General features: G+C 40.4%; 2 protein-coding genes across 3 annotated transcripts; one reads left to right on the forward strand and one right to left on the reverse strand.

Moving 5' to 3' along the window:
* Window positions 1–5,060: 5,060 nt before the first annotated feature.
* tex261 (testis expressed 261) lies at window positions 5,061–11,237 on the forward strand. The gene is made up of 6 exons (XM_080875729.1): window positions 5,061–5,249; window positions 7,997–8,076; window positions 8,189–8,342; window positions 9,401–9,468; window positions 9,576–9,678; window positions 9,946–11,237. Exons 1-6 carry the CDS (start codon window positions 5,180–5,182, stop codon window positions 10,059–10,061), a joined length of 591 nt encoding a protein of 196 aa, XP_080731855.1. The 5' UTR covers window positions 5,061–5,179; the 3' UTR covers window positions 10,062–11,237.
* A 984-nt stretch (window positions 11,238–12,221) lies between these two features.
* ankrd53 (ankyrin repeat domain 53) lies at window positions 12,222–16,273 on the reverse strand (the record flags this gene model as incomplete). Of its 2 annotated transcripts, XM_080896686.1 has the most annotated exons (6): window positions 12,222–13,355; window positions 13,613–13,733; window positions 13,832–13,996; window positions 14,200–14,399; window positions 15,847–15,955; window positions 16,212–16,273. In XM_080896686.1, 6 exons carry the CDS (start codon window positions 16,271–16,273, stop codon window positions 12,798–12,800), a joined length of 1,215 nt encoding a protein of 404 aa, XP_080752812.1. In that variant the 3' UTR covers window positions 12,222–12,797. The 2 variants fall into 2 exon arrangements, with proteins under 2 accessions (XP_080752812.1, XP_080752813.1); XM_080896687.1 differs by lacking the exon at window positions 16,212–16,273 and having other exon boundaries at window positions 14,200–14,474.
* Between the last annotated feature and the right edge of the window lie 8,330 nt (window positions 16,274–24,603).

Here is a 24,603-nt window from a genome sequence, read left to right on the forward strand (position 1 = left end):
AATAGCCCGAGCCATTAAAGAAAACACTTGCGTGAATGTGATTGCCCGCTCCTCTCCCAAGGTGTCTGTCTCTTAAAGCTCGATCCAGCAGAAGAATAGTGGCTGCCATTCATTTGGACACATTAAAGCTGTCGCACCGAGAGCCCAGAGGTGCTGCTGAGATAAGAGCCTCGGGTGATCTGTGTGTGTCCCCCCTGAAAGTTTCTTTAAAATGTAGCAGGCTGCCTTTTGTTTTCTCACCTCCACACAGGTCCTGCATATATATGTGCGCATGCATGCATACATGAATGAATCCATGCACCTTCACACTATGCTACCTGCCTCCCTGTCTATCTGCGTTTGTTAAAAGCGTTTGAAAAGAGGATGAAATTACTCCCACCTTTGACTTTGACACCATTTTACTGTCTTCACACTGTCTTCACATTATATATTTACTTTATTTAGCTCTGTACCAGAAGGTCTGCCTTTTCACTCTTAATCATGCATTTTTTATTGGTTTATATCTCAGTCTCAGAAGTGTCAGGCTTTGAGACATAGTGTGTACTCGCGTCTTTCTAGCTGTTGAATCCATGCACACAAAAGCTCGTGTCTAAGTGCGAGAGAAAGAAACGAAGCCCTCTGAAAAGGATCCTATAGATACAGATGATATTAAAGATGTGTCATTGACTCACACTGAGGTGAGATTCAAATAATGTAAATTAATTTTCCTCTTAATGTGTTTTTCTTTAACTATAAATGCGCGCTGATTTCCTTGCAATGAGCTCTAATCGTGGCTGCTATTAAACCCACAAACTTGTGGTTTGTATATTTAATTAACGGTGGAAATACTTAGAGCACACATTTTCCTCACTTTTTCTTACAGATTTCCTGCCATCATGAGCTATAGTAGGAAATATTTTGACTTCATAAGGATACATTTGGTCTTACAGCTGTGGAAGCCTGAAACTGCCATAATTAAACACGAATAAATAAAAAACTAAATAAAGAAGTAAAGAATACCCATTAAATAAATCTGCTTCTATTAAAAGCCTCAAAAATATAAAAATGACTAAATCTACGTTTTAAATAAATTAATACAAGTGAAAATGAAATGTTAATGTCACTAACAGGTGAATTAATGCTAACTGAGATTCTATCTCAGCTGTCACGTGGTTGCTGGTCTGCAGAATGACCAACAATCATGCACACTCACACCTACTCTTAATTTAGAATCACTAGTTGGCATGAGATGCATGTCTGTGGACTGTGGGAGGAAGCCCATGCAGCCCATACAGAGCGTCCAAACCCGACACAGCTGGCTGGCAGGTTTGAACCACTGTACGCTCGTGCTGTGAGGCTGTAGTGCTAACCACTGCACTACTGTAACTGCTTTAATATAAACTGTTAGGTATTTTAGTACCATGGTAGCATTTACTGGATATTGTTTTATAGTGACATTATGCAGGAAAACTCTGTCATTCAATAAGGCCCCTTTGTTTTAGTTATTTTTCTCTTTGACCCAAGAATTGATGTGTGAGAATCACAGGCTGGTACAAGGTTGAAATACCACAGAGATCACTCCCTCAGCTACATTAGTTTCTTAATCTTTTAGGAGACGCCTGTTGAGGCCAAATGGTTTGTTTCAGATTTCACTAATGTAAGAACTCTTTGTTTTGTGCCTTGAAAATATGTCGCTGAGATAATCACAATTGTAGCTGAACTGATACACTACACAAAGGATGCTTCTTCACCCAAGGGCAGGAAGACGCTGCCTTATCTTGGTCTGTACTGGTTTAAACTGATAAATCTGCTGTCTCATGAATTTTACCCTCTATATAAACTGTTGTACTTGTGAATAAAGTTGAGTCACTTTGGGAAGACAATCTGAAGCAGTCTCTGTTTTCTTGTTCTCCCAAGCTGCTCCCGAGCTCGTACTAACACGCTGAATGGCATGCTTGAATATTACTTGAGAATATATTTGACTGTGTTACAGACTAAGGGACATTCTCTGCTGATAGGTGAAGGTACATTCTCTGCTGATAGACGTCCACGCCTCGGAGGAAGTCGATCCACGGATTAGGCCTTGGAAACCGTTTCCTTCAATTTTGGTGTCAGAAGTGGGATCCTGACGAAGGTAGGCACTCGTCTTTTATTTTATAAGACTGTGTTATGCCTTTCTCAGTGATCCACATAGAAACGGGATACGCTGACGAGGCCTTCTTCAGTGGCCCACATAGTAACAAGTGGGATACGCTGAGGAGCCTTCGTTAGTGGCCCACATAGAAACACAGGAAGTTGCCTGTTGTTTTGTAAATTAAAGCAGAAAGGACACAGGAAGTTGCCTGGGGTCATAAAACGAGAAGTTGCTCGTTAAAAAGTGAGAAGTTGCTCACTAAAAAGATAAAATTGCTAGCAAAAAAAAAAAAAATCAAGTAACCTCAGGTGTGCCACAGCAAAATAAAAACTAACTTAAATCCTTCAAAGCGTCTAAACCCCTCTGGAAATCACTGACCATGGGTCAGAATAATTCAAAGACCTTAGACGGGTCCGATAAAAAATCAAAATTAACTGTAAAACCGAAAAAAATTAAATATAAAAATAGCGGCTCAGTACGACTCCCACTTCCGGTTACGTTTAACCCACGCTCGCGAATCAATGAAGACTTCCATGATTACGTATCCAGAACATGCGGAAGTGCTTACGTGACTGATTTCGTCTCGAACTTAGGAAATATCATGTGCCATACCATCCTCAGAGTTCAGGAGTTGTAGAAAGAATGAATAGGACCATAAAAAAATCGCCTGTATAAAGCAATGATAGAAACAGGAATGACCTGGATCAAACTACTTCCTCAAATCCTCTGCGAGATTAGAATGACTCCATCCGCAGCAACCAAATTATCTCCATTTGAAATAATCATGGGAAGACCGTTTCCAACACCATGGTCAGCCTCCAGAGGGGCACCGCTATTGGAAGGGGACATAGACACTGCATTGTCTGACTATGTTCATAACCTGGTAGAAACACTGAATAATAACTATCAGAAAGTTTGTCTCTCTCAGCCTCTCCCTTCCATAGATCCAACCCATCCGTGGAAACCAGGAGATGCGGTGTTGGTAAAGTCGCTAAAACCAAGGGCACTCAGGGAGGCCGCGTGTTCCAGCCCCCAGACTGTACTTGCAGTGACGAGAACCAGCATCCTAACAGACGGACAACCTCAGTGGATTCATGCCAGCAGGGTTAAGACCAGCCCCACCAAACCACCTAAGGCGTCGGATCAAGTAGATGACGACTCAGGCGAGCCAACGCCCGGATCCAATACACCTACACACACACAATCACTGATTAACACACAACGCCTGAAAGAACAACAACAAGGTACTCGAACATCCAGCAGGAACAGAAAGCCTAGAGTACCACACAATGTCTAACCTGATAAAGATAGACTCGTTTCATCCTGATAATGGAGAAAATGAAATGCCCATTGTCATCACACGACGCTTATACGGTGTCTCTCGAACCTGGGACCAGGCCAGGAGACGACTAAAGAACTGTCTTTTTTATATATTTAGGTTATTAATCATATCTACTGCATTAACCTTAGGATTTTTATTTACTATTTCGTATTGTAAAGTGCAACCCTGTTCACATTTCTGCAAAGCCACATTTTCAATGATAACCCATATAGCTACTAGTACAGCTACTTCAATGTATTTGCAATTAGCACAAATTGATCCTGAGGATGTGCCAGATGTTACCAATGATGTTCCTGATGTGTATATTGAACATTAGGTTGTGAACTATTACATTTTATGATTTGCTTTTTATATTATGTTATTACATTTGTGATTTTTCCTTTCTATTTGAGTTATTATTTTTAAAAATAATAAAAGAGGGGAACTGTTAGGTATTTTAGTACCATGGTAGCATTTACTGGATATTGTTTTATAGTGACATTATGCAGGAAAACTCTGTCATTCAATAAGGCCCCTTTGTTTTAGTTATTTTTCTCTTTGACCCAAGAATTGATGTGTGAGAATCACAGGCTGGTACAAGGTTGAAATACCACAGAGATCACTCCCTCAGCTACATTAGTTTCTTAATCTTTTAGGAGACGCCTGTTGAGGCCAAATGGTTTGTTTCAGATTTCACTAATGTAAGAACTCTTTGTTTTGTGCCTTGAAAATATGTCGCTGAGATAATCACAATTGTAGCTGAACTGATACACTACACAAAGGATGCTTCTTCACCCAAGGGCAGGAAGACGCTGCCTTATCTTGGTCTGTACTGGTTTAAACTGATAAATCTGCTGTCTCATGAATTTTACCCTCTATATAAACTGTTGTACTTGTGAATAAAGTTGAGTCACTTTGGGAAGACAATCTAAAGCAGTCTCTGTTTTCTTGTTCTCCCAAGCTGCTCCCGAGCTCGTACTAACACGCTGAATGGCATGCTTGAATATTACTTGAGAATATATTTGACTGTGTTACAGACTAAGGGACATTCTCTGCTGATAGGTGAAGGTACATTCTCTGCTGATAGACGTCCACGCCTCGGAGGAAGTCGATCCACGGATTAGGCCTTGGAAACCGTTTCCTTCATAAACATTCATATCACATTTTTGGCGCATTTAATGGCATATTTGTTTGTTTTTGACCATGCCAGTACAATTTATCACGATTTTGACCTTTATTAAATAGTAGATGTAGTAATTGTTATTTAGAAAGAAATACTTTTTGACTTGATTTCTTAAAGATTGACTTGAACATTTTTACAAAAATTTTGACTTACTGTATTTTCTTTCACATTTCTAAATTTTTGTGTATTTTTGTGGTTGGCACAAATAGATTTACATGGTGAAATTTAACATATTATCATTAAAATATCTTTGGACATTTGGAGAGGGTGTACCCGGAGACCCCCGTCCCACAAACACACACATAGAGGCACCACCCTTTGTATTTTTTTTATTATTAACTCAAAAAACCTTATTCCTCTGGCGTTGCATTACTCCTCCCACCACAGGTGGGGCTGTAACTAAACAAGTCAGTCCTTCCGGGCTCTGAGGCCTGGCTTTACGACTCTCCTCAGCTCGTACTGAAACACCAGGGGGAGGAACTTTGACCAGCGCTAGTTAGCTACCAGCTAGCTGCTCTCTCTATTATTTTCTTATTTTGTGTGCTGTTGCATATGCAGAGCAATGTGGTTTATTTATTTACTGAGCTGGCTGTCGCTGCTCATCCAGATATCCTTCGTCACGTTAGCAATAGGTAAGTGCTTGCTGAAATCCCCCTGCAGCTGTTAGCCTAGGTAGCTCATATTTGCCTGCCAATGCTAGCGGATCAAGTCAGCAGATTAAGGTGCGCTAGCGAGTGATAACTGAGCTCCGCTTTGCCAACAGCTATCGACTTAAAACGCAGTAATAAAATATGCATGTAAGCCGTGTTAGTGAACGAAGCAGAGTCCTGAAAGCTACCTACTGGCGTCTGGGCTAGTTAGCTTTAAAGGACGGGAAGTTAAGAGGAAGAGAATTGATTGAAAAAAAAAGATATTAGATATTTTGTAATGACTACCTTTTAAATGTTAACAGACAATCTTTATTAGGTAAATGTTCAAATTTTCTTTTTTTTTTGGGGGGGGGGGGGGGGGGGGGCAGTAGAATCACTTTCTCTTTGTCTTTAACTCCTAATCGATACTAACTGATCAGCCGATTCAGCAGCACAGAGTTCGGCCTCTTTTTGTAATCTGGTGTGAAGACCGACTCCAACTGCAGGATTCATGCTAATCTAACGTGAAGGCTTTAAATTACGCTCATGTATTTCTGTTTACATCAGAGAGGAGGATGTTAGCGCAGGAGAGGAGCAGCCTACATGTACGAAACTTTTAATGAAGGCTTGGCCCAAAGCCAGAGGTCCGTCCATGTAGACTTTTACCTGGCCACGTAACACCTACTGCATGACACGCTCAGTCATGTGACCTGACCTGTCGGCAGATGAGAAAATAAAACTGCAAATATTCATGACGTATATCGTTTTAATTTTCAATGAGACAACTCATGACATGAGTTATCTCATTGTGTCCTCATTTTTTTATAGATCAAATCACTTTTATTGTCACATCACATGTGCAGGTACATTGGTACAGCACATGTGAGTGAAATTCTTGTGTGCGAGCTTCACAAGCAACAGAGTTGTGCAAAATACAATAATGTAAACAAGCAAAATACAAGAATGGCTACATCTGAAACTAATAAATATATGTACAATATATAATAGTATATGCATTTCTGGATGTGTATACTAAATATTTTTCTACGTGTGTGTGTGTGTACACATATTTTACAAATTAAATAGAGTAAACAATAAATAAAATATATAAAAATATACAGAGTAAGACATGTGCAAAACAGTGGCATTACTGTACAGTATGGAGTGCATAATGTTAAAGTTCCAGTAGTGAAGCTGAGGTGTCTATGACGTGTTCATCAGTCTGATGGCCTGGTGGAAGAAGCTGTCTCTCAGTCTGCTGGTACGGGACCGGATGCTGCAGAACCTCCTTCCTGATGGAAGCAGTCTGAACAGTTTATGGCTGGGGTGACTGGAGTCCTTGATGATCCTCCCCGCTTTCCTCAGGCACCGCTTCCTGTAGATGTCTTGGAGGGAGGGAAGCTCACCTCCAATTATCCGTTCAGAGCACCGCACTACTCGCTGGAGAGCTTTGCAGTTGTAGGCGGTGCTGTTGCCATACCAGGTGGTGATGCATCCAGTGAGGATGCTCTCAATGGCACAGCGATAGAAGGTCCTGAGGATGCGGGGGCTCATGCCGAATCTTTTCAGTCTCCTAAGAAAGAAGAGGCGCTGTTGCGCCTTCTTCACTGTTTTGTTTATGTGTACTGACCACGTAAGATCCTCAGCCAGATGTACCCCAAGGAAGTGGAAGCTGCTCACTCTCTCCACAGCAGCGCCGTTGATGGTGATGGGGGTGTGTACTTCTCTGCACCTCCGGAAGTCCACTATCAACTCCTTTGTCTTTGCGACGTTGAGGGTGAGATGGTTGTCTTGACACCAGTGGGTCAGGGTGCTGACCTCCTCCCTGTAAGCCGTCTCATCACCGTTGGTGATAAGACCCACCACTGTAGTGTCGTCCGCAAACTTCACAATGATGTTGGAGTTGTATAGATCAAGGCCAGCGTACGCCAAGCTTAACTGCTTATTAAGTGTTCATTCGTATTAGAATTATTTGTTTTAATATTTTTGGACAAGTAACAGTGTTTGTTATTACTGTTTAAGGACTATAGTTTGAGTAAGTTTAATTGTGTGTGCAAGCTGCAAACACATGGCCTTCAACACACAAAGCCATTACTCATAACTCAGATGCTTATTCTGATTAATAACGCATAACTTCTTTTAAAAAAAATCATACTTTAGCCAATAGTAGTTATAGAAAGCTGTTATATTTAGTGAAAGAAGTACAGACATGTTTTATGTCTTGGCTTCTCCCTCACAGGTAGTATCCAGTTCACACATATTGACGAGTCTGATCAATTTACTGTCTGTTTGGCCTTCCTTCCACATGAGCTCAGTAACTGTGGGTCGTGTCAGTGTTGCTCAAATGAACCTACATTATTTGGTCCGTCTTTGTTGCTCTGCCACGGCTGTTCACAGGAGCTAGGTATTGAATGTCGATAAAGCCTTTGCAACAAATCTTGAAAAATGTCACATACTCAGTTTGCCTTCAGTAAATTTTAGCTGCTCAGGTGTTGAATCCTTTCTCCTCGTGGCTCCAAAACCTAAACTGTACCACCTGCTTTCCCTAAATTTGTATGTAAATGTTTTATTTATTTCTTTTTTTAAGCAGAATGATTTGCAGCAAAAGCGACAGAACAAATTTAGCAGTCTATAAAAAACAAAAAACAAAAACAACCCTAAAAGTAACTGTGTCTTACTCTTTTATTCACACTGACGCCCCTCCCCAAGTCTTCTTCTTTGGTTGCTCATTACCTTTCATTTTCTCTCAGCTGCTGGCCTCTACTACCTGGCTGAACTAATAGAAGAGTACACAGTAGCCACCAGCCGAATAATAAAGTACATGATACTGGTGAGTATTTGGGTGTGACTTAATGATGAGATTGTCTTTAGGTACTTGTTTTAATGATGTGCTGTACATGCAGGTCAACAGTGGTTTTTACGATTTCTGTGGATGTGTCCAGTTCTCTACAGGGGTGCTGGTATGCCTCTATATGTTCGAAGGCTTTCCAATGTTGATGGTGGGAGTCGGTCTCTTCACAAACCTGGTTTATTTCGGACTCCTGCAGACCTTCCCTTACATACTTCTGAGCTCCCCAAACTTCATCCTCTCCTGTGGTAAGTGTAACACACATTTGCCTTGAATTATTTGGTAAAACTAAGCAAATACAATCTGAAAAGGGGGGAAAAGTTAACAAATCAATAAGGATGCTATCTGCTATTAACACTGATCAGCCTGAACTGCTTTAACTGTGTTTTATTGATCATATCATTACCAACCAATATTACACTGGAAAGCCTTGAGTTCTGGTAGTGGGCTGTTTGTTTTGTTTGCTGTGCAGTGAAGCACATTATCCTGCCAGTGGAGGCCACTACCAGCCAGATTAATGGCTTGGTGAGCTGTGTCAAGCTTAAAGAAAAGGTTTTTGTGTCAGAAAAGCGGCTCTCTTTTTCTTGGTTAAATCACCATGGTAACTCATGCGAAATACTGATTCTTGGTTGGAGCAAAATCATGTTCAATTTCAGATTTAAAAATCACCTGGAAGCGCCGCATTTTTACTGTTTCTTTAATTTAGAGCTCGTTTTAAGTGCACTAAAGATTCTCTGTATGATTTAAATAATTAAATTGTTAAGCTGTACTTTTTATCATCATCATTATCATCTACTAATGTCTCTGACTGGAGTAGGTGTCACTCACAGGGATCATTTTGTGCTGATGAAGAGTCACATGACCTGTGAAATGCTCCTTTATAAGTGAGTGCTGAGGGCCTGAAGCAAGCTTAACAGGAGTTTTTATAGCTGCCATTTGTGATAACTGTTGTTGAGCCAGCTAAAGGAAAGAAAGCCTGGTTTTGTTAAACTTCTTGTATAGTACACCCCTCTGGCATCCAGACTCCCCAGATCCAAATCAAATGAAACGTATGCAGCATATCCTGAAACAAGCCCAATCCACTTTAACTTTCCACTACCAACAGCCCCGTGCCAGGACAGGTCAGAGCTGTTTTGGTGAAACAGTATTTTGCAGGAGGTTTTAATATTTTGGCCTGGTTGTTGTGTGCACATCTAGAAGGATAGATTCATTTTCCTTTAGTCCTAATATGGACTTCTTACACATTAAACTGTGAGTCAAATGACAGCGTTTGTCAGTGTAATGAGTGTAAATTTTCTCGCTGCAGTGTTGGTGGTGGTGAACCATTACATGGCCTTCCAGTACTTTGCACAAGAGTATTACCCATTCTCAGAGGTAATGTAATCTCAGATTCACAATACTGTGTACAGTTTTGGATATAGATCTTTTTATATTTCTCTTTCTTGTATAATCATGTGCCATTTATGCTCAACTGGACATAGGTGCTTGCCTACTTCACCATCTGCCTGTGGGTGATCCCCTTTGCCTTCTTTGTGTCGCTGTCAGCAGGAGAAAATGTTCTCCCGTCCACCATGCAGCAAGGAGGTAAGTCTCAATGCTGCCATTGCTTTTAACAGACTTTGCTCATCAGCCCGGCTAGCTCAGTCGGTAGAGCATGAGACTCTTAATCTCAGGGTCGTGGGTTCGAGCCCCACGTTGGGCGCGTTCTTTTTTGCACTTGCTCTTAGTTTCTGAAGTACATTGTAAGTTTTTAAAACCTGTTTCCTGCCTTCTATGTGTCAGTGCAGTCAGAAAACTCATGTTTTAAATGACATTTCCTGTTTCCCCCTCCCCCTTTTTTTTTTTTTTTAGATGATGTAGTATCTAATTACTTCACCAAGGGCAAACGGGGGAAGAGGTCTGGGATCCTCCTGGTGTTCTCTTTCCTGAAGGAGGCAGTGCTGCCCAGCCGACAGAAAATGTACTGAGGGCTTGAGAGTCTGGGGCGCTGCCTCGGGGGTCAGTGGGGACGTGCGAGTACGTGTTGAAGATCAAAGGGGAAGCAGGAAGGACAGTGGAAATTGTTTCTGGATGGGACTAAAACGACGCTGTGGCCAAATGGGGAAGAAAGGCATGTTAAGAAATAAATAACTTAAAAAAAAGGACGGACCAATGAACAGATCAGAGCTTCCTGCTGGACGAGCCCGGCGAGTTTACCCAGGCCACGTCTGTCTGTCTTTGTCTTTCTGTCTGTACTGACTGCCAGTAACACCCACCAGAGACCTCGTTGTGGGGATCCTATGTGTAGCGTGATGCTTTCATGTCAAGTTGGACTCATTTTTTTAAAGCTTTAGTAATAAAATATCTACATGTGGGGTTTAAAAAATAACAACCAGAGATAAATACTTGTTTTTCCTTTCTGTCGTACGTGTGTCAAAGGCCTCACACTTCATCTGATTCCATACACGGAGTAGTGTTAAAAATAAGAAGAAATTCTGATGAAGAGGATTTCTTAGATATGAGACAGATCAGAGGTACTTTATGATTCATTCCTGCACTCCAAACTTGGATTTTGGTTTTAAAAAAATGGCATATTAGTTGCTACAGGTCGCCAAACAAACATTTTAATTAGATTACTGGAAATGAAGAAGGACAAACTGTGGAGAAGTCCTGCTCTGTTTTACAAAGTATGACATGGTATAAACAATATCCCGCCTGGCATATAATATCTCAGAAAATGAATTCAGCAAAGGCACTTGTGAAGGTTTACTTTTAACTATTGAAGTGAGCTACGAGGCATGTTTCCTGCACTGGATCTCAGCGCTCATCAGCATTTGGCCACAGAAACGATAAGATTTCATGTGCTTCTACTCATAAACCACCAGCACTACAGCATCCTTTGTTTGTTTTGTTTTTGTTTTGGACTGTTTGTAAGAATTTAAACTGACATACCTGACATCAAAGACAAATGTAAACACTTGTAGAGATCAAACTTTTGCAGTGACTTTTTTTAAGCTCACCGCTGTTGGGGAGAAAAGCTGCTCAGTGTGGTATAAAGAGACAAACATTAAAAAGGACAAAATTCCTTTTATCAATTCCCCAGTGTGATTCACTGCAGGCTGATATGCGCGCAGCTGTGTAATTAAAAGAGTTTAGTGAAATAACTTTGGATTAAATGGTTATTTTTTACAGGCTGAAATAAAGGGAACAGAAACACTTACTGATGTTTATTATTTACAGTTAAATCAGGTTATAGCTTCCAGTCTGTTACGTTGTATTTGCACCGTGATGGATTTTCTAACTGCTGTCACACCCCGACCTGTCAAGTGTGTGTCGGGGCAGATGGCTTTCTTATTTAGATCCCATGTGGCCTAGATCACAGAGTACACCCGGTTGATGCTAGTGTGCACTTTGACCCCCATCAAGGTGTGAAGTGCTCCATGAATTCAAAGGAAGGAGGAGAAAAAATAATGCATGCAGACACACACACACACACACACACACACACACACACACACACACACACACACACACACACACACACACACACAAGCCTTCAGCTGACAGGCCACAGCTCAGAGTTCACACTCTAATGCTGTTGACAAGCCCTCACCTGGATCCCGATTCACTTCCCTGGGGGAGATGAGTGAGAGTGCAGGGATACACCTGTGACAGGCGACCCAGTTCACGGAGGTTTTCTCACCTTTCGTTCACCCCTCTGTTCACCCCGCATTTATAAGTTCAGCTTCAGGAGCGGATGGCATTTTTAATTTTTGTCACTTGCAGCTGAGGTTGTGGTGCAGGTGGAAGAGTGGGTTGGCCACCAATCGCAGGTTCAATCCCCCCGGCCCTTCCCACACAGAGTATCTCCTGATATATGCTGTGGGTGTGAATGATGATGGTTGCTGGCATTTATTGGAAACTCTCAGGTTTAAAAAGTAGACAGGATAAAGAACATTTAACACTCCGGGATGCCTGGATATTCTCAAAGACAAGGTTCAGTTTTGTGCCTGCTGAAGCTCTTGAAGATCAGCAACGTATCCGTTTTCCCAAATGCTTTTCAATTTCGGGGGGTTGTTTCCGACCAGGGCCCAAAGATTACTAGACACTTTAAATAGTTTCAAAATAAAAAAAATAGCAACAACAGCTTTATGTACGACCTTTTATTGATATTTTTAACTTGATTTAAAAACTATTAAAAGGGACCTTATATCTTTCAAGTTATGAGTACATATACAGGTAATCCCCTGGAGCAAACGCTCATGTTTCAGAGAATTTCTTTCTGCTCATGCCTCAGTGTGATGTTAATGGGATCAGATATTCCTAATCTAGTCATCTCAGTTACATCCATCTGGTTCTGTCTAAATCTGCTGACGAGGGGCTGCCAATCAGAAGAATGGTGTCCTTAAATGGAGAGGAGCTGAGAACGGCTTGTTTCAGACATGATGATCTGAGGTGCTGCACTAATGTTTAGTATAAGGATTATTATGATCTATGAGTCATGCAAAGCTACCCTAGTAGAGTTCAAGAATGAAAAAATATGAAGCTGAAAATGAGCTTAATAGTTCCACTAAATGTTTTTTCACGTATGTTGATGTCAAATGTTTCCATTTGAAAAAGCTATTTGACAAACTCTAAACATAGTGACACTCAAGCTTTTAATGCATTTCTTCGGAGCCTGTTCCCAGTTTCAGGTTAAATCTCTTCAGCCAAGACTGGGAAAGTCAGTACTGTCTAAACTCCAGCACCTCAACCAGACACATGGCCACCTCTGTCCAGGGGGAGGTGTTGTGCTCCTGAGGGCATCCTTGATGCTTGACCTCCACCATGTTCTGTGACTCAAAGTCCTGTGGCCAGGTGATCCTGGAAGGGAAGGCTCTGGGAAACAACACCCTCTCAAGGACATCCAGAGGCAGGTTAGGAGCGGGGCGAGGCGTGCTGTCCCACCTGGTGGTGTACTGAAGTTGCCTGCTGGAGCTGTCCCTCCAAATGGTGACGCTGTCACGGAGGTCGGGTTCTGCGAGGGGTTTCTTTGGCTGGAGGCCTGTGAAGATGCTCCATGGTTTGAAGGGTGGCTTAGGAAGGGTGTTCCTGTCCTCTTTAATGCCTTCAGGCTGCTGCTCCTCACAGTGGGCCTTTGCATGCTTTGACTCACAGTTGCTCTGATCTGCTAAGAAGCACTTGGTGTGATACTTGCTCACCTGCTCCCTGAGGGAGAAATCCTTCAGGAGGGCCACGCCTTTCTTCTTTGCCCACTCAGCCACCTTTTCATCAGTGAGTGTCTAATGATGGAGGGAGAAAGTGCAAACAGCATAAGAAAGCTGTTCATAAAAACCTTGACTCTACTATAATAAAGCCCCCATTTACACTGCAGAGGCCTTCCTGCCTCACGGGAGCCGCGGTTTTATACTTTATGAGCCAGTTTAAGACAAGGCGTTGATAATGTATGTGTATATTCTTTATATTTAAAGAGTATACACATACACATAATATTCTATTTAACTTTCCATGTCATATAAACAAACTCCTATAAACTAACCTTTCTGGTGAGATTATTCTGTTTGGCCATGCCCACAAGATCAGTGTATAAGGCCTGAACCAGCACTCTCTCCTTTCTTTCTTTCTCTTTATTCACATGCCACATACAGCTCTTCAGATACCTGCCCACACACACACACAAACAAGAGATTTGTTTAAAGGAAGTAGCTGTTTCAACTACAACAGTTTAAACTTTTATTTTGGTGTGAGCTTGCTCTACCTCGCTACCTTCCTGTGGCACCAGATGCAGGCTAAGTCCAGAGGTGTCTGCCCCAAGCTGTCCTTGGCCAAAACATCTGCTCCGGCCTTCACGAGGATCTCTGCACAGTCGAGAAAGCCCTCAGAGGCGGCCAGGTGCAACGGGGTCTGCCCCAAGTCTGTGGTGCTGGTTTGAAACACCCCCCAAAAAACCTCAGCTTTATTTATTATCATCACCATCATAATTATCATCATTGCAATCATTATCTCTTTTAAAAAGCATTTCTTTGGTAATTTGAATGTTGTGTATGCAGCCGCTGAGCGTGAACAATTTCATATTTCTAAAATAACCCAAAATAGAAAATACAGCTGCCTGCGCAGCCTTCTTACGCATTAACGTCGGCGTCGTGCTCCAGCAGGTATCTGAGACAGGCGCAGGTTCTGGGGAAGCTCTTGTAGGACAGGACCATGTGGAGGGGCCGGCGACCTTGGGAATCACTGCTGTTGATCCACTGTTGCCTGAACTTCACCAGGAGCTGAACATCACCCAACTCGCCATAAAGGCAGGCCATGTGGAGCGGCGGCAGACTCTGGAAGATAACGTTTCTACTCTTAGGTCTTTTTTATTTTAATTTATTTTTTTTACAGAGGACGATTTGATGTCACTGCAGAAAAACGAAAAGGTGTCATTAAGAATATTAATAACAGATATTTCAGTTTAGATATTTCAAGTTCAGGGTCCTTGGCCTGAACAAAATTAAAAATGACGTGATTTTCTTTGCCTGTTTCATCATAGGCAGTGATGTATTTGGAAAATAATGTTTGTACATTTTCTCAAAAATGTTTTAAATCCCAAGAGTATCATTATCGTTGTTAAGATAGTTTAGGAATAAGTGTATAAGTGGGTAAAAATGATAATCTGATACCTTTTTGTGCAAATGTTTAAGAAAAGACAAAATGTTCCAGTTTTGCTAATGATATCTTGGTCACAGCTCATTTTTATATACACAAAGCCATGTTTTTCAGTTCCTCCAATTGTTGTGACAAATTGAAAATCTTCTTTCAGTCCCTTAAAAAGACAAACTTCTGACTTTTCAAAATCAGCAGTTCTAATACTTTGGTCCTAGGAGTCAACAACTAGCTAGCAGACACCAGCTAGCAAGAACTTCTGAGCTGTTCCAGCTGGCTGATTTGGGTAGCTGATTAGCCAGCTGCTGAGCATGGACAAAAGTTTGAATGAGTCCACATCATCTGATCCAAACCAGATAAATGGTTGTTAGGATTATGAGGAGGTTCTTGGAAGATTTTCTCCCCTGTAAGGGGGTTCCCAAAAGTCTGAGAACCACTGCTCTAAATCACTTACAATTGCTAGTGATTCACCTTAAGTGTTAATTCTATTTATATTTTAGTTTTCTTTTCAAATATATGAATGTCTTTTAGAAATTTGTAATATCCCCCCACACACTGATTTCTCTCAGCTGTTCTGAATTACCTTTCAGTGTGTTTATTGGCTTGATAGGTATTTTTTTTTAAATTCCTTTTAACTATTCTGTGTAAGGTGATCACGAGTGTTTTGAAATCAACACGTTATCACTCCCAAAACGTAACATTTTAGGCTAGGTGACAAATCGTCAACATTTTTCGCTTTAGGGTACCCAACACGTTCCTAAATGACAACATCAGAAAAAAGAGAACACATGAGAACCGTTTGGACTCAAACTACACATGTTCGTTCATTTTCTTAAAATCGCCTTGGAAAACACTGTTTTACGTCCTTTAACTGCTGGTTAATGTTAGGAATGACGTGACAAAACGTCGGTATGCTACGCCCCGTGAGTGAGAACGGGCTGTTTGAAATATGCCTAAATAACAAAATCTGTTATCATTACTATTAATAATAATGCCTATGTTTTATTTATTTTTCCACAGGATGTTGTAATGTAGAGGCTACTACTGCTTTTCTTATTTTTCTTATGCACAAAAGTGGTCTAAAGATTTTTGAAAATCCTAATGTTGATCAGCTGTTAATAACTTTACCTGTTGGTGCAGGGAGAGCTGGTTCTCATTTAAATCACACTTCTCCGGGTTCCCAGGAGCCACAGCTGGGAACATCTGCCTGCTCAGCGCATCGTAATGGGACTGTTTCCTGCAAGATTAATCCACGCAGAAAAAATGCTGTGAAACCTCAAAACATCCGAGAGATTTAAGCTACATATTTCCTTACATATCCCCCCTTTTAAAGTTGCTATTAGCCTGCTCTTACAAGATATAGTTTTCTATTAAAACGCTCATTACAACGTTTAAAGCGGCTGTTTTGACCAACCCACGGTGTAAATTTACACTTTAAGTGCATATGCACTGAAAAACAGCACCCAGGCTTTCAGTATTAACAAAGTTTTTACCCTTTTTTACATCTTCCACGTCTCCGTTTTCCGGGCTTGTTGACAGGTTCCATGGTTGCCATGGAACTGTAACCGGGAAACTAACCCCGCTTTACGACATCCGGCACAAGAAGGAGAGAAAGCGATGAATTGTTATTTCCGGTTACAATATGTGTTAAATTATTATTATTAAAACTGTAGACAGTGTTTTTCAACCGATTTAAAGATCTGATGTCACGCGCTGTTCGACACGTGATTTGTATTCAGACCAACGAGTGTATAAAAGTTTTCTACAGTCATTGGTCATTCAAACATTTTAACCCCAAAAACAGGGGCGACAAACATATGTCCCCAGGATCGGCTTTGGAACAAGTGAGCGCATAAATTCTGGACTTTTAACTATATTTTCCCACTGAAAAAGACCTCTCCCATTCCCATTAAGTAACACTTAAACAATAGAAAATACAGAAAATGTCTGTTGTTTTTTTTTCATTATCAACAATAGAAATTTCTTTTATACAATGAGACAGTAGGCTACAGTACAAAAACAACAACAAAGAATTTAAGAGAAGAAAAGTAGTACATTTTCTATGAATTCAAGTATTTTTGTTTTATAATTACAGGACAGTCTGGGCAATGAGATACCTGAACTTTTTCTTTAAGTTTAGACTTTTATGTCCTACAGTTTAAGCCCAAACAGTCACACTGACTTATTTCTTCATTTGCCGGAGCAGTTTTTTTGTATGATGTAGAAGAGCTGGCACATACTGTTTAACTTGCTATTCTTTTTCATCTCTTGAGATATCTCAGGATATCATGTTTGCAATTTAACTTCTTTGCACTGACAGAAGGAGGAGATTCACTGGTGTGGCCCACAATGTAAAACGAGTTTGATACCTTTGCTTTAGACATTAGATACATTCAAGCAAATAATATTTTCCTCCATATAATGCAATAGAGGTGGCAAACATTAAGCACTATTATCTTAACATTATAAATAAATTCCATTCTCATTTTTATCACAATAAAAGCATGTGAATTAAACACATAAAACCATTTTCAAACTTATTTGAAGTTTATTCTATTAACTGGGGAACAGCTAGTTAACATGCACATCAGAGAGTGATAGTAAATCATTTTGTGATAGCAATACTGGCCAATGTTTTCATTCCCTGCCTATGGTCCACACATTGTGCAGGCCTGGTCGTTCTCCTTCTCATATCTACATGATATACTTGCTCTTTTATCTTTTCAATAAAACTGAAATTAAAAGTCATTTCTATCACATTTGATAGCACGAGTTATGTCTGAGTGTAATAGCTTGTGACAGATAAAGGTAGATCAGTGGTTGTATGCATGGCAGAGGCGCACTTCTACCCTCTCACGCAGAGTCCACAGCTCTCTCCTCATATATCCCTGGTGTGCTCATATTGATAGTTCATTACGGGTCCCTGCTGGCTCTTGGCCTTAGCAAAGTAGATCAATCTTGCTCGTGCTGCGCAGGCCACATGTGAGGCCGATATAAATTAAACAGTTACTTTATGGTCTCCATATCTCTGTGGCAGCAGGCCTCTCTGATCACAGCTACTGACCAAAGTGAATGTGACGGAGTGCAACTCAGTAGACAGATACAGTATGTGCAGAGGAGGGAGAGTGGACACACTGGACAAAGGATGCTGAAGATGGAGCTGCCAGGCAAGAAGAAAAGAAGTGAGGGCAGATATGCTGAAGGGTTGGTGTGACACAGATAGGGTGAGATGGAGGGAGATAATAAACTGCGGAAATCCCTAAAGTGAGCAGCTGGAATAAAAATAAGATACAGATGTCACTAAGAACTCTGTGCCGTGTCAGAAATACTGAAGTGAGTTAACAATTTCTGGAGCAAATTAGAAACACAAGCATGTAAATACAAGAAAAAGACTAAAACCAGTGGTGCATTAATTTTAACATTATAGAGTAGATTTCTTCTTCTTTCAGGATCTCCATACCCTGTCCCTGACATCCTCCTCTGACACACCAACCCTTTGCACGTTCCCTTTCACTGCATCCATGAATCTTCTCTGTGGTCTTTCTCTCTTCCTCCTGCATAGCGGCTCAATTTTCAACATCCTTTGTCCACTATATACAATATAATACAATACAAGACAAATTTATTTATATAGCACGTTTAAAACCAGGGGTACACAAAGTGCTTCACAAAGCAATAGACAATAAATGATTACATTGAGCAATGAAAAATTAAAAACACAGTAAACTGAAGGATAACAAAAACTAATTAGTGAGTAGAGATAAGGAGAATATATAATAATCTAGGGAAAGATGCAGCAATTAAGAAACGGAGACAATTAACACTATAACCACTGTCCCTCCTCTACACATGTCCAAAAGAAGTCATTTTTAGACAGCAGGGAGGTCAACAAGAAAGGAAAAAGGTACATCAGGTTTTGACTGATGATCAATACATTTGAGGACTTTTATTGTTTAGTTTGGTTCTTTTCATTAGACTTCTTAACAGTAAGATAGAAAAAAATAGTGGATTAACATAACCTGGAAACAGAAAACTTATAAAGCAGCTCACAGAACATCAAGAAAGACCTCTGGGATTACTGGGTAACAGGATGCCACGGTTGCAACAAGTCAGTTTGTGAAATTTCTTGCCTCATAGATATTCAATAATCAACTCTAAGTGGTATTATTGTAAAGTGGAAGTGTTTATGAACCACAGCAACTCATCCAAAAAGGGTAAAGTTACAGAGTGGGGCCACTGAGTGCTGAGCTGCAGTCACAGATCATAAGAATTATCATCAGCATGAAAACTGTGCACCGGGAGCTTCATGGCATGAGCTTCAACAGCTGAGCAGTTCCTGTAGGTGTAATCTGTGGGTGGTCCAGAAGATTTGTCCTTACAGTGTATAAATCTATGAAAAAACAATATAAATCATGTTGTTTTTATGTTGTTATTTAGGGTACAGTGCAGTGTTCATTATGCTGAAACAAATTAACCTAAAATAACTAACACAACAAACTAAACATGCACAGCAAAAATTAGCTTGGTGTGAAATCTTAAACTCTACGGTTGTGCAAAGAGTGTGGATGAATATTACCTAATTATACTGTCGTTATATAATAACAGTTTTTATTATTATATAATTGGTATGTAAATATAATTATTTAAGTCACACAAATACACTTCTTTCAGAGCTTTTCCCCTCACATAATGATAAAAACATCATGAAAAATCACAAGTACGTAACTTAACTAGCTTAAACCCATTTTTATTGACCCTTTTTCACATTTGTGACTCCTCCTTTCACTCTTTCGTTCTCTGTTAAAGCGATCAAGGTCCGGTGAAGGGTCAAGGACGAGCCACCACCCGCTTGTCTTCCCCCCCCCCCGAGGTGCTTTTTGCCTTTGTCACAACATGTCCTTGAAGCTTTCAGCTACTTTGGTGACGTAGGTTTGGGTGTACAGAAACAGTGAGTATATGTGAACCTTGCGTGCGTGCGTGTTAATGTATGAACAGTCTTTGTGTGTGTGCACGCCAGCATGTGCCGATTAACAGTAAGAGAGCAGCACAGCCCCCCTGTGGCTTCAGCGGCTTCCTCTGACCTCGGTCACGTGCCGTGGAGGTTGAGTGGAAACTTTAGTGTAGAGCTCTTTCATGTTTGACTTTCAGCACAAGTCCCTGGACAGTGACCCCCAGCATGACCATTTCCTTTTGACAGCTGAGTGTGTGTTTGTTATGTGCTGTCAAATTCTCTCTGTGTGCCCAGTAAAATAGCTATGTTTCTCTCTTTAACGTTGTAAGGTCTTGACCTTACTGTGTTGTGTTTGCCCTCAAATGACTAAACAAATTTAAGCTGAACTGAATGAAATGCTCTCCCCCACAAAAAAATCATAAGAGCTTTCTGACATATGATGGTCTGGACATTAAGTTACAGATTAGTTTCTTACTCTAAGTTCAAAGGTCAGTTAAATATACTCTCCGATCTTCGTAAATGCTCACCGAATTTAAAATAGTGCAACGAAACCTGTGAATGCATGCGTACAGCCGGTGCAGTGGAGATTAGCACTGGGCTGATTATAGCCATGTAAACCTGCTTAGGGTGAGGATGAAAATTAGATCACATCCCAACAGCCTCGCAGCTGGCTCTCCCATTGGTTTGTTACATCATCCATTCACAACCCATCTGTTTTTCTTGGTTTCACAATACAAGCTCCTTTTTGGCTAGTGGCACTGGCTATTGGAAATGGAAGAAAAACGCTCACTTAACTTTTTTCTTTTTATATATATATATATATATATATATATATATATAAAAAGATACATTTTTTAAATGGTAGATAGTGCAAGCTGGCTGAAATGATTGGCAGACTGTTAATGTGATTACAGCTAAGTGGGTGTGAAAAATGTTGATTTAGTTCTAAAATGATGAGCGCTACAGTGTTATTTATAAATGTAGTTTTTAAAGGTACTGTGTTTAAAATGTCACCACTAGATGTCAGTATATTGCACATTGCAGTCCACTAAGTTCTGTTTTCTTTCCCCTCCCAATTTAAGTGCATTCTAGCTATGATGTAATGAATATAGCTGTGTTTACCTCAGCTGTCAATATGCGGGGTGGTATGTCCGGAGGAGGCTGTAAAACATTGTGAAAGGAGTCGAATTCAAGTCATGGAGTGAGTGACACTTACTTATGTCCAATGACAGTGATGGACAGTGTTCAGGATGATGGAACTTTCCCGTTGGTAAGCACTGCTGTTAGCCTGAGTTAGCTGCTGTTACTAGGCATTAGTGAAACTTTCTTTAAAGTGGATCTAAGTTTGTTGGACTTAGATGAAACAAACTTGGATCTGAATCCAACTTGGATCCAAGTCATATCAGAGTGTATTCACAAGCTTAGTGAATAAAGTGAGGATGTAATATAACTGTTTATCAGAGGGAAAGTGTGATTTTTAGGACACTCAAGCTAAACAATAGCTGGCACAATATCAGGTTATAATTAGCTGTTGTTGTTTAGCCAGTTGTCTGGAGATGGTTAAGATGGGTGGCACGTTTAATCTGTTGACAATAAGTAATTGGGATAATATCAGGAATTAATATGCATGTTTTTTTTATAATGTATTTTTATTAGTTTTTCTGTTTTCACAAATAATACATAATTACATAACATAATAAAGTGTACAATTCAGAACCAAAAATAAATAAATAAACAAAAAACAAAAACAAACAGTCTGATAACTAAGCACTGAACACCAGCTCAGTTCCATCTAAAAAAATAAAAAAATAAAAAAATAAATGAATAAAGAGAGAATACAATACAGTACAATACCTGTGGTCCCAGTAGTACGTTGCAGTTTGAACACTCAAGAGAATCCTTGTAACATAATATTAGAAACGTCAGGTTCCACATAATTCAAGTATGGTTCCCACACCTTAAAGAATTGATCTGTTTTAGAGTGCAGTACACATGTAAGATATTCCAATGGCACTAATTAATATGCATGTTAATCCACGTGCAGTTCAGGAGGTGAGGCTTGAGGAAGAAGAGAAAAAAAAAAAAAGAAGAGAATGAAGCCAGTCTTATTATCTCTTTCCTTTCCATTTTTGCTTCCTTTGGTGAAGGCGACCCCTTCTCAAATAATAAAACCTTAATATCTTGAATCTGAACGGTCAGGCAGAAATTAAACTGCACTTGAACACCTACGATCTCTTCTCTTTCACCTTTGAACTACTATGTATGTGATTGGTCTTTAGCGACAAACATAAAACACAATTATGTAGAACGTAAATGTCCGACTATGTATTTTTAATACATATAAAGGTACCCCAATTTTTTTAATGGATTCTTTCTGAAAACACATCAATTTGTTGAAAGATGTAATTATACACTAATTAATGGATATTAATATATTTTCCTTCTTTTTAATAAATAATCTCAAAAAACCAGCTGACCATACTATGTACAATAATACTGACTGATTATAAATAGAAAAAAATTAGGAGACAGATGTAGAAAACACTTAGTAACAGTTCAAAAAAAGCAATGAAGTGGAGAAGTGAACAAGAGAGGAACTGAGCAACAGAGAGGAGAGAGTCCTGAGGAGTTAAGAAGTTATAAAGTGACAATGTGGAAAAGAAAGAGAGAACATAGAGAGAGAAGTAGGAGTTGAGCCAGCACACCCTCAATGTGCCTTCATATTTGATGAGCCCTCTTACAAGGACCCTGTGCCCCTGGGGCTTCCAAACTCTGCTTGTGTAAGTGCGCTGATGCCCTCACTTTACTCCTTCTCTTCCTCTCTTATCCCCTCCTCTTTTTGCTGGCTCTCCTCCCTCTTTTGGCTTCCCTGTCTTTCTGCCTCTTAATCCTCTGCTTAGCTCCTCCTTTTCTCGCCTTCCCCCCTTCTCCCCCCTCCACTCCTCCTCTCTTTCTGAGCCTCGTGCTCAGCCAGGCGGCAGTGTGCTAATGCACCATGGCACATTCTGCAGCTTCGAGTCACAATGCGACCAGGCTTTATGCAGTGACCGCACAGCGACCTCCCTCAGCATCGCTGCATAGAGGCACTGTGCTGTGCCAGGGCCTGTTTAAGGTGAGGATGGAGGCGATGGGTGGAGGTTTAGAGAAGGAGAGAAGAGAGAAGAGTATGGAAAAGAGATGAGGTGCGAGTAAGCAGGATTCTGCTTCTCACAGGTATCACCTCAGATGAAAGTAAGATTAATTAGCTGAAAATGGCTGAAATATCCTGAGCCAAGCGCTTATGTATGCAGTTGTAGCACATAGTTCCTTACTTTTCACCCAGAAGACCCACTGGAGTCACTGGATATTAACCCTGATAAGGATAAGTGGCAGAGAATGGATAGATAGCTTATTATTTAATATCTCATTTATTTTTATGTTTCTCTTGCTGCTGCAACAGAAATCTGTTTTCTTTCTTTCTTCTTTGCCTTGGTCAGGTCATGTTCTTTTGTCCCCGAGGTCCCGACAGCTTCCTGCCATCACACCTTCCCATGATCCTGAGTTTTTTTCCCACATCCCTCAGACACGTTCTTCTCAGTCCTCACAGCTCAGCAGAAACAACCAGAGGGAAGGAGAGAGATAAAAGGACTTTGATAGTGAGAAAAGGAGTGGTGAGACCTTAAAGGTCAATATTATGAGGGTGGGTGTGGAGCGCAGGAAGAGAGACAGCAGGAGGGAAATTTATAATTTTTGTACGTAAGGGAATTCAAATATTTCACGGTAAACTTGTCCTGTTTTATTTATTTGTTGCTCGTGAATATTCTCAATATTGATGGGGAGTATGTCCATCTTTATAATTGCTCTGCCATAGACAGTATTACTGAGTGTTGAAGCTCTACTTCATTTCTCCACGAGTTTCTTTTTGAATAAAAATGATCGTAATGGAGCTACTCTGATTACAGAAAGCTAGTTATATAATGAAGAAGGGCATATATTTTTAAACAGTACAGAATTTACAGTAATTTTCTGTAAATCTGCAGGTTTATTTAGTTATTTGATTAAAAAAACACATTTCCTGTGTTACGAAATCAGTTTCACCCCGGTTCTTTTTATTCCTCGGGCATCCAGAGACGGCACCGGATGCAGTAGTCATTTTCACAAAAACCTTTATTCATCTTCATTTAAGCATGCATCTTCTAGAAGGGGAGATGTGCCAGGCCGGTGTCCCTCTGCAAATCTTCACTCCTTTGTTTGTTACAGTCAGCTTTATAGAAGCGACCTTATCATAAAACCCCCATGGTGTGCTGCAAACTCTGTGTCTGTGTGTGTGCGCGTACCCGTGTGTCTGTGTGAGTGCACTCACACCTGTGAGATGTACTTCAGTACTCTTATAACACTCTTGTTCAGCAGATTAGTTTCTAAGTAAACTGTCTGCTAGTTTTTGACGAGGACTTTATTCAAGCAAACAAGCAGCACGTCAGACCACGTTGTTAAAGAAGTTTCATCAAAAATCATCTTCAGTTCATAAACTGAAGATGATGAAGAATTACACATCAGTATACATCAACAAAGAAGTGTTTTCATGGCCATTAGAATAGTTTTCAGGTTTTCCAAGTGGTAGCTGCATAGACAGAGACCACCCTCACTAACGTCCGATGCACACCATGTTATTTTGTTGTATAAGCAGGCCTGAAACACGACACAAACTGCTCTGTTGACAAACGAGCTTCTAGGGTTACCCCAGTAGGCTTTCAAGAGGTAAAGAGCGAAGACAACCATCACCTGGTTGTATAGGAGAGCCTACATGGCTTTTTCAGTCTGAGTAACCACATCTGCTCATTCTAGCTGAAAATGACTGAATATTTGCATCAAGTTCAATCTGCAATATGTAAATACTCTTTTGCTTCTCATTACTTGCTCCACTAGATCATTAGTAAGCCATAAATTATAATCCA

Source organism: Rhamphochromis sp. 'chilingali', assembly GCF_963969265.1.
Source record: "Rhamphochromis sp. 'chilingali' genome assembly, chromosome: 1".
NCBI classification, from domain to species: Eukaryota; Metazoa; Chordata; class Actinopteri; order Cichliformes; family Cichlidae; genus Rhamphochromis; species Rhamphochromis sp. 'chilingali'.

Excerpts from the sequence above, each read along its gene's own strand:
- tex261 (XM_080875729.1), top strand. The coding sequence starts at position 5,180 with ATGTGGTTTATTTATTTACTGAGCTGGCTGTCGCTGCTCATCCAGATA. Across the intron at positions 8,077-8,188 it reads TAATAAAGTACATGATACTG|TTCTCTACAGGGGTGCTGGT; the intron begins GTGAGTATTTGG and ends GGATGTGTCCAG. Across the intron at positions 8,343-9,400 it reads AAACTTCATCCTCTCCTGTG|TGTTGGTGGTGGTGAACCAT; the intron begins GTAAGTGTAACA and ends TTCTCGCTGCAG.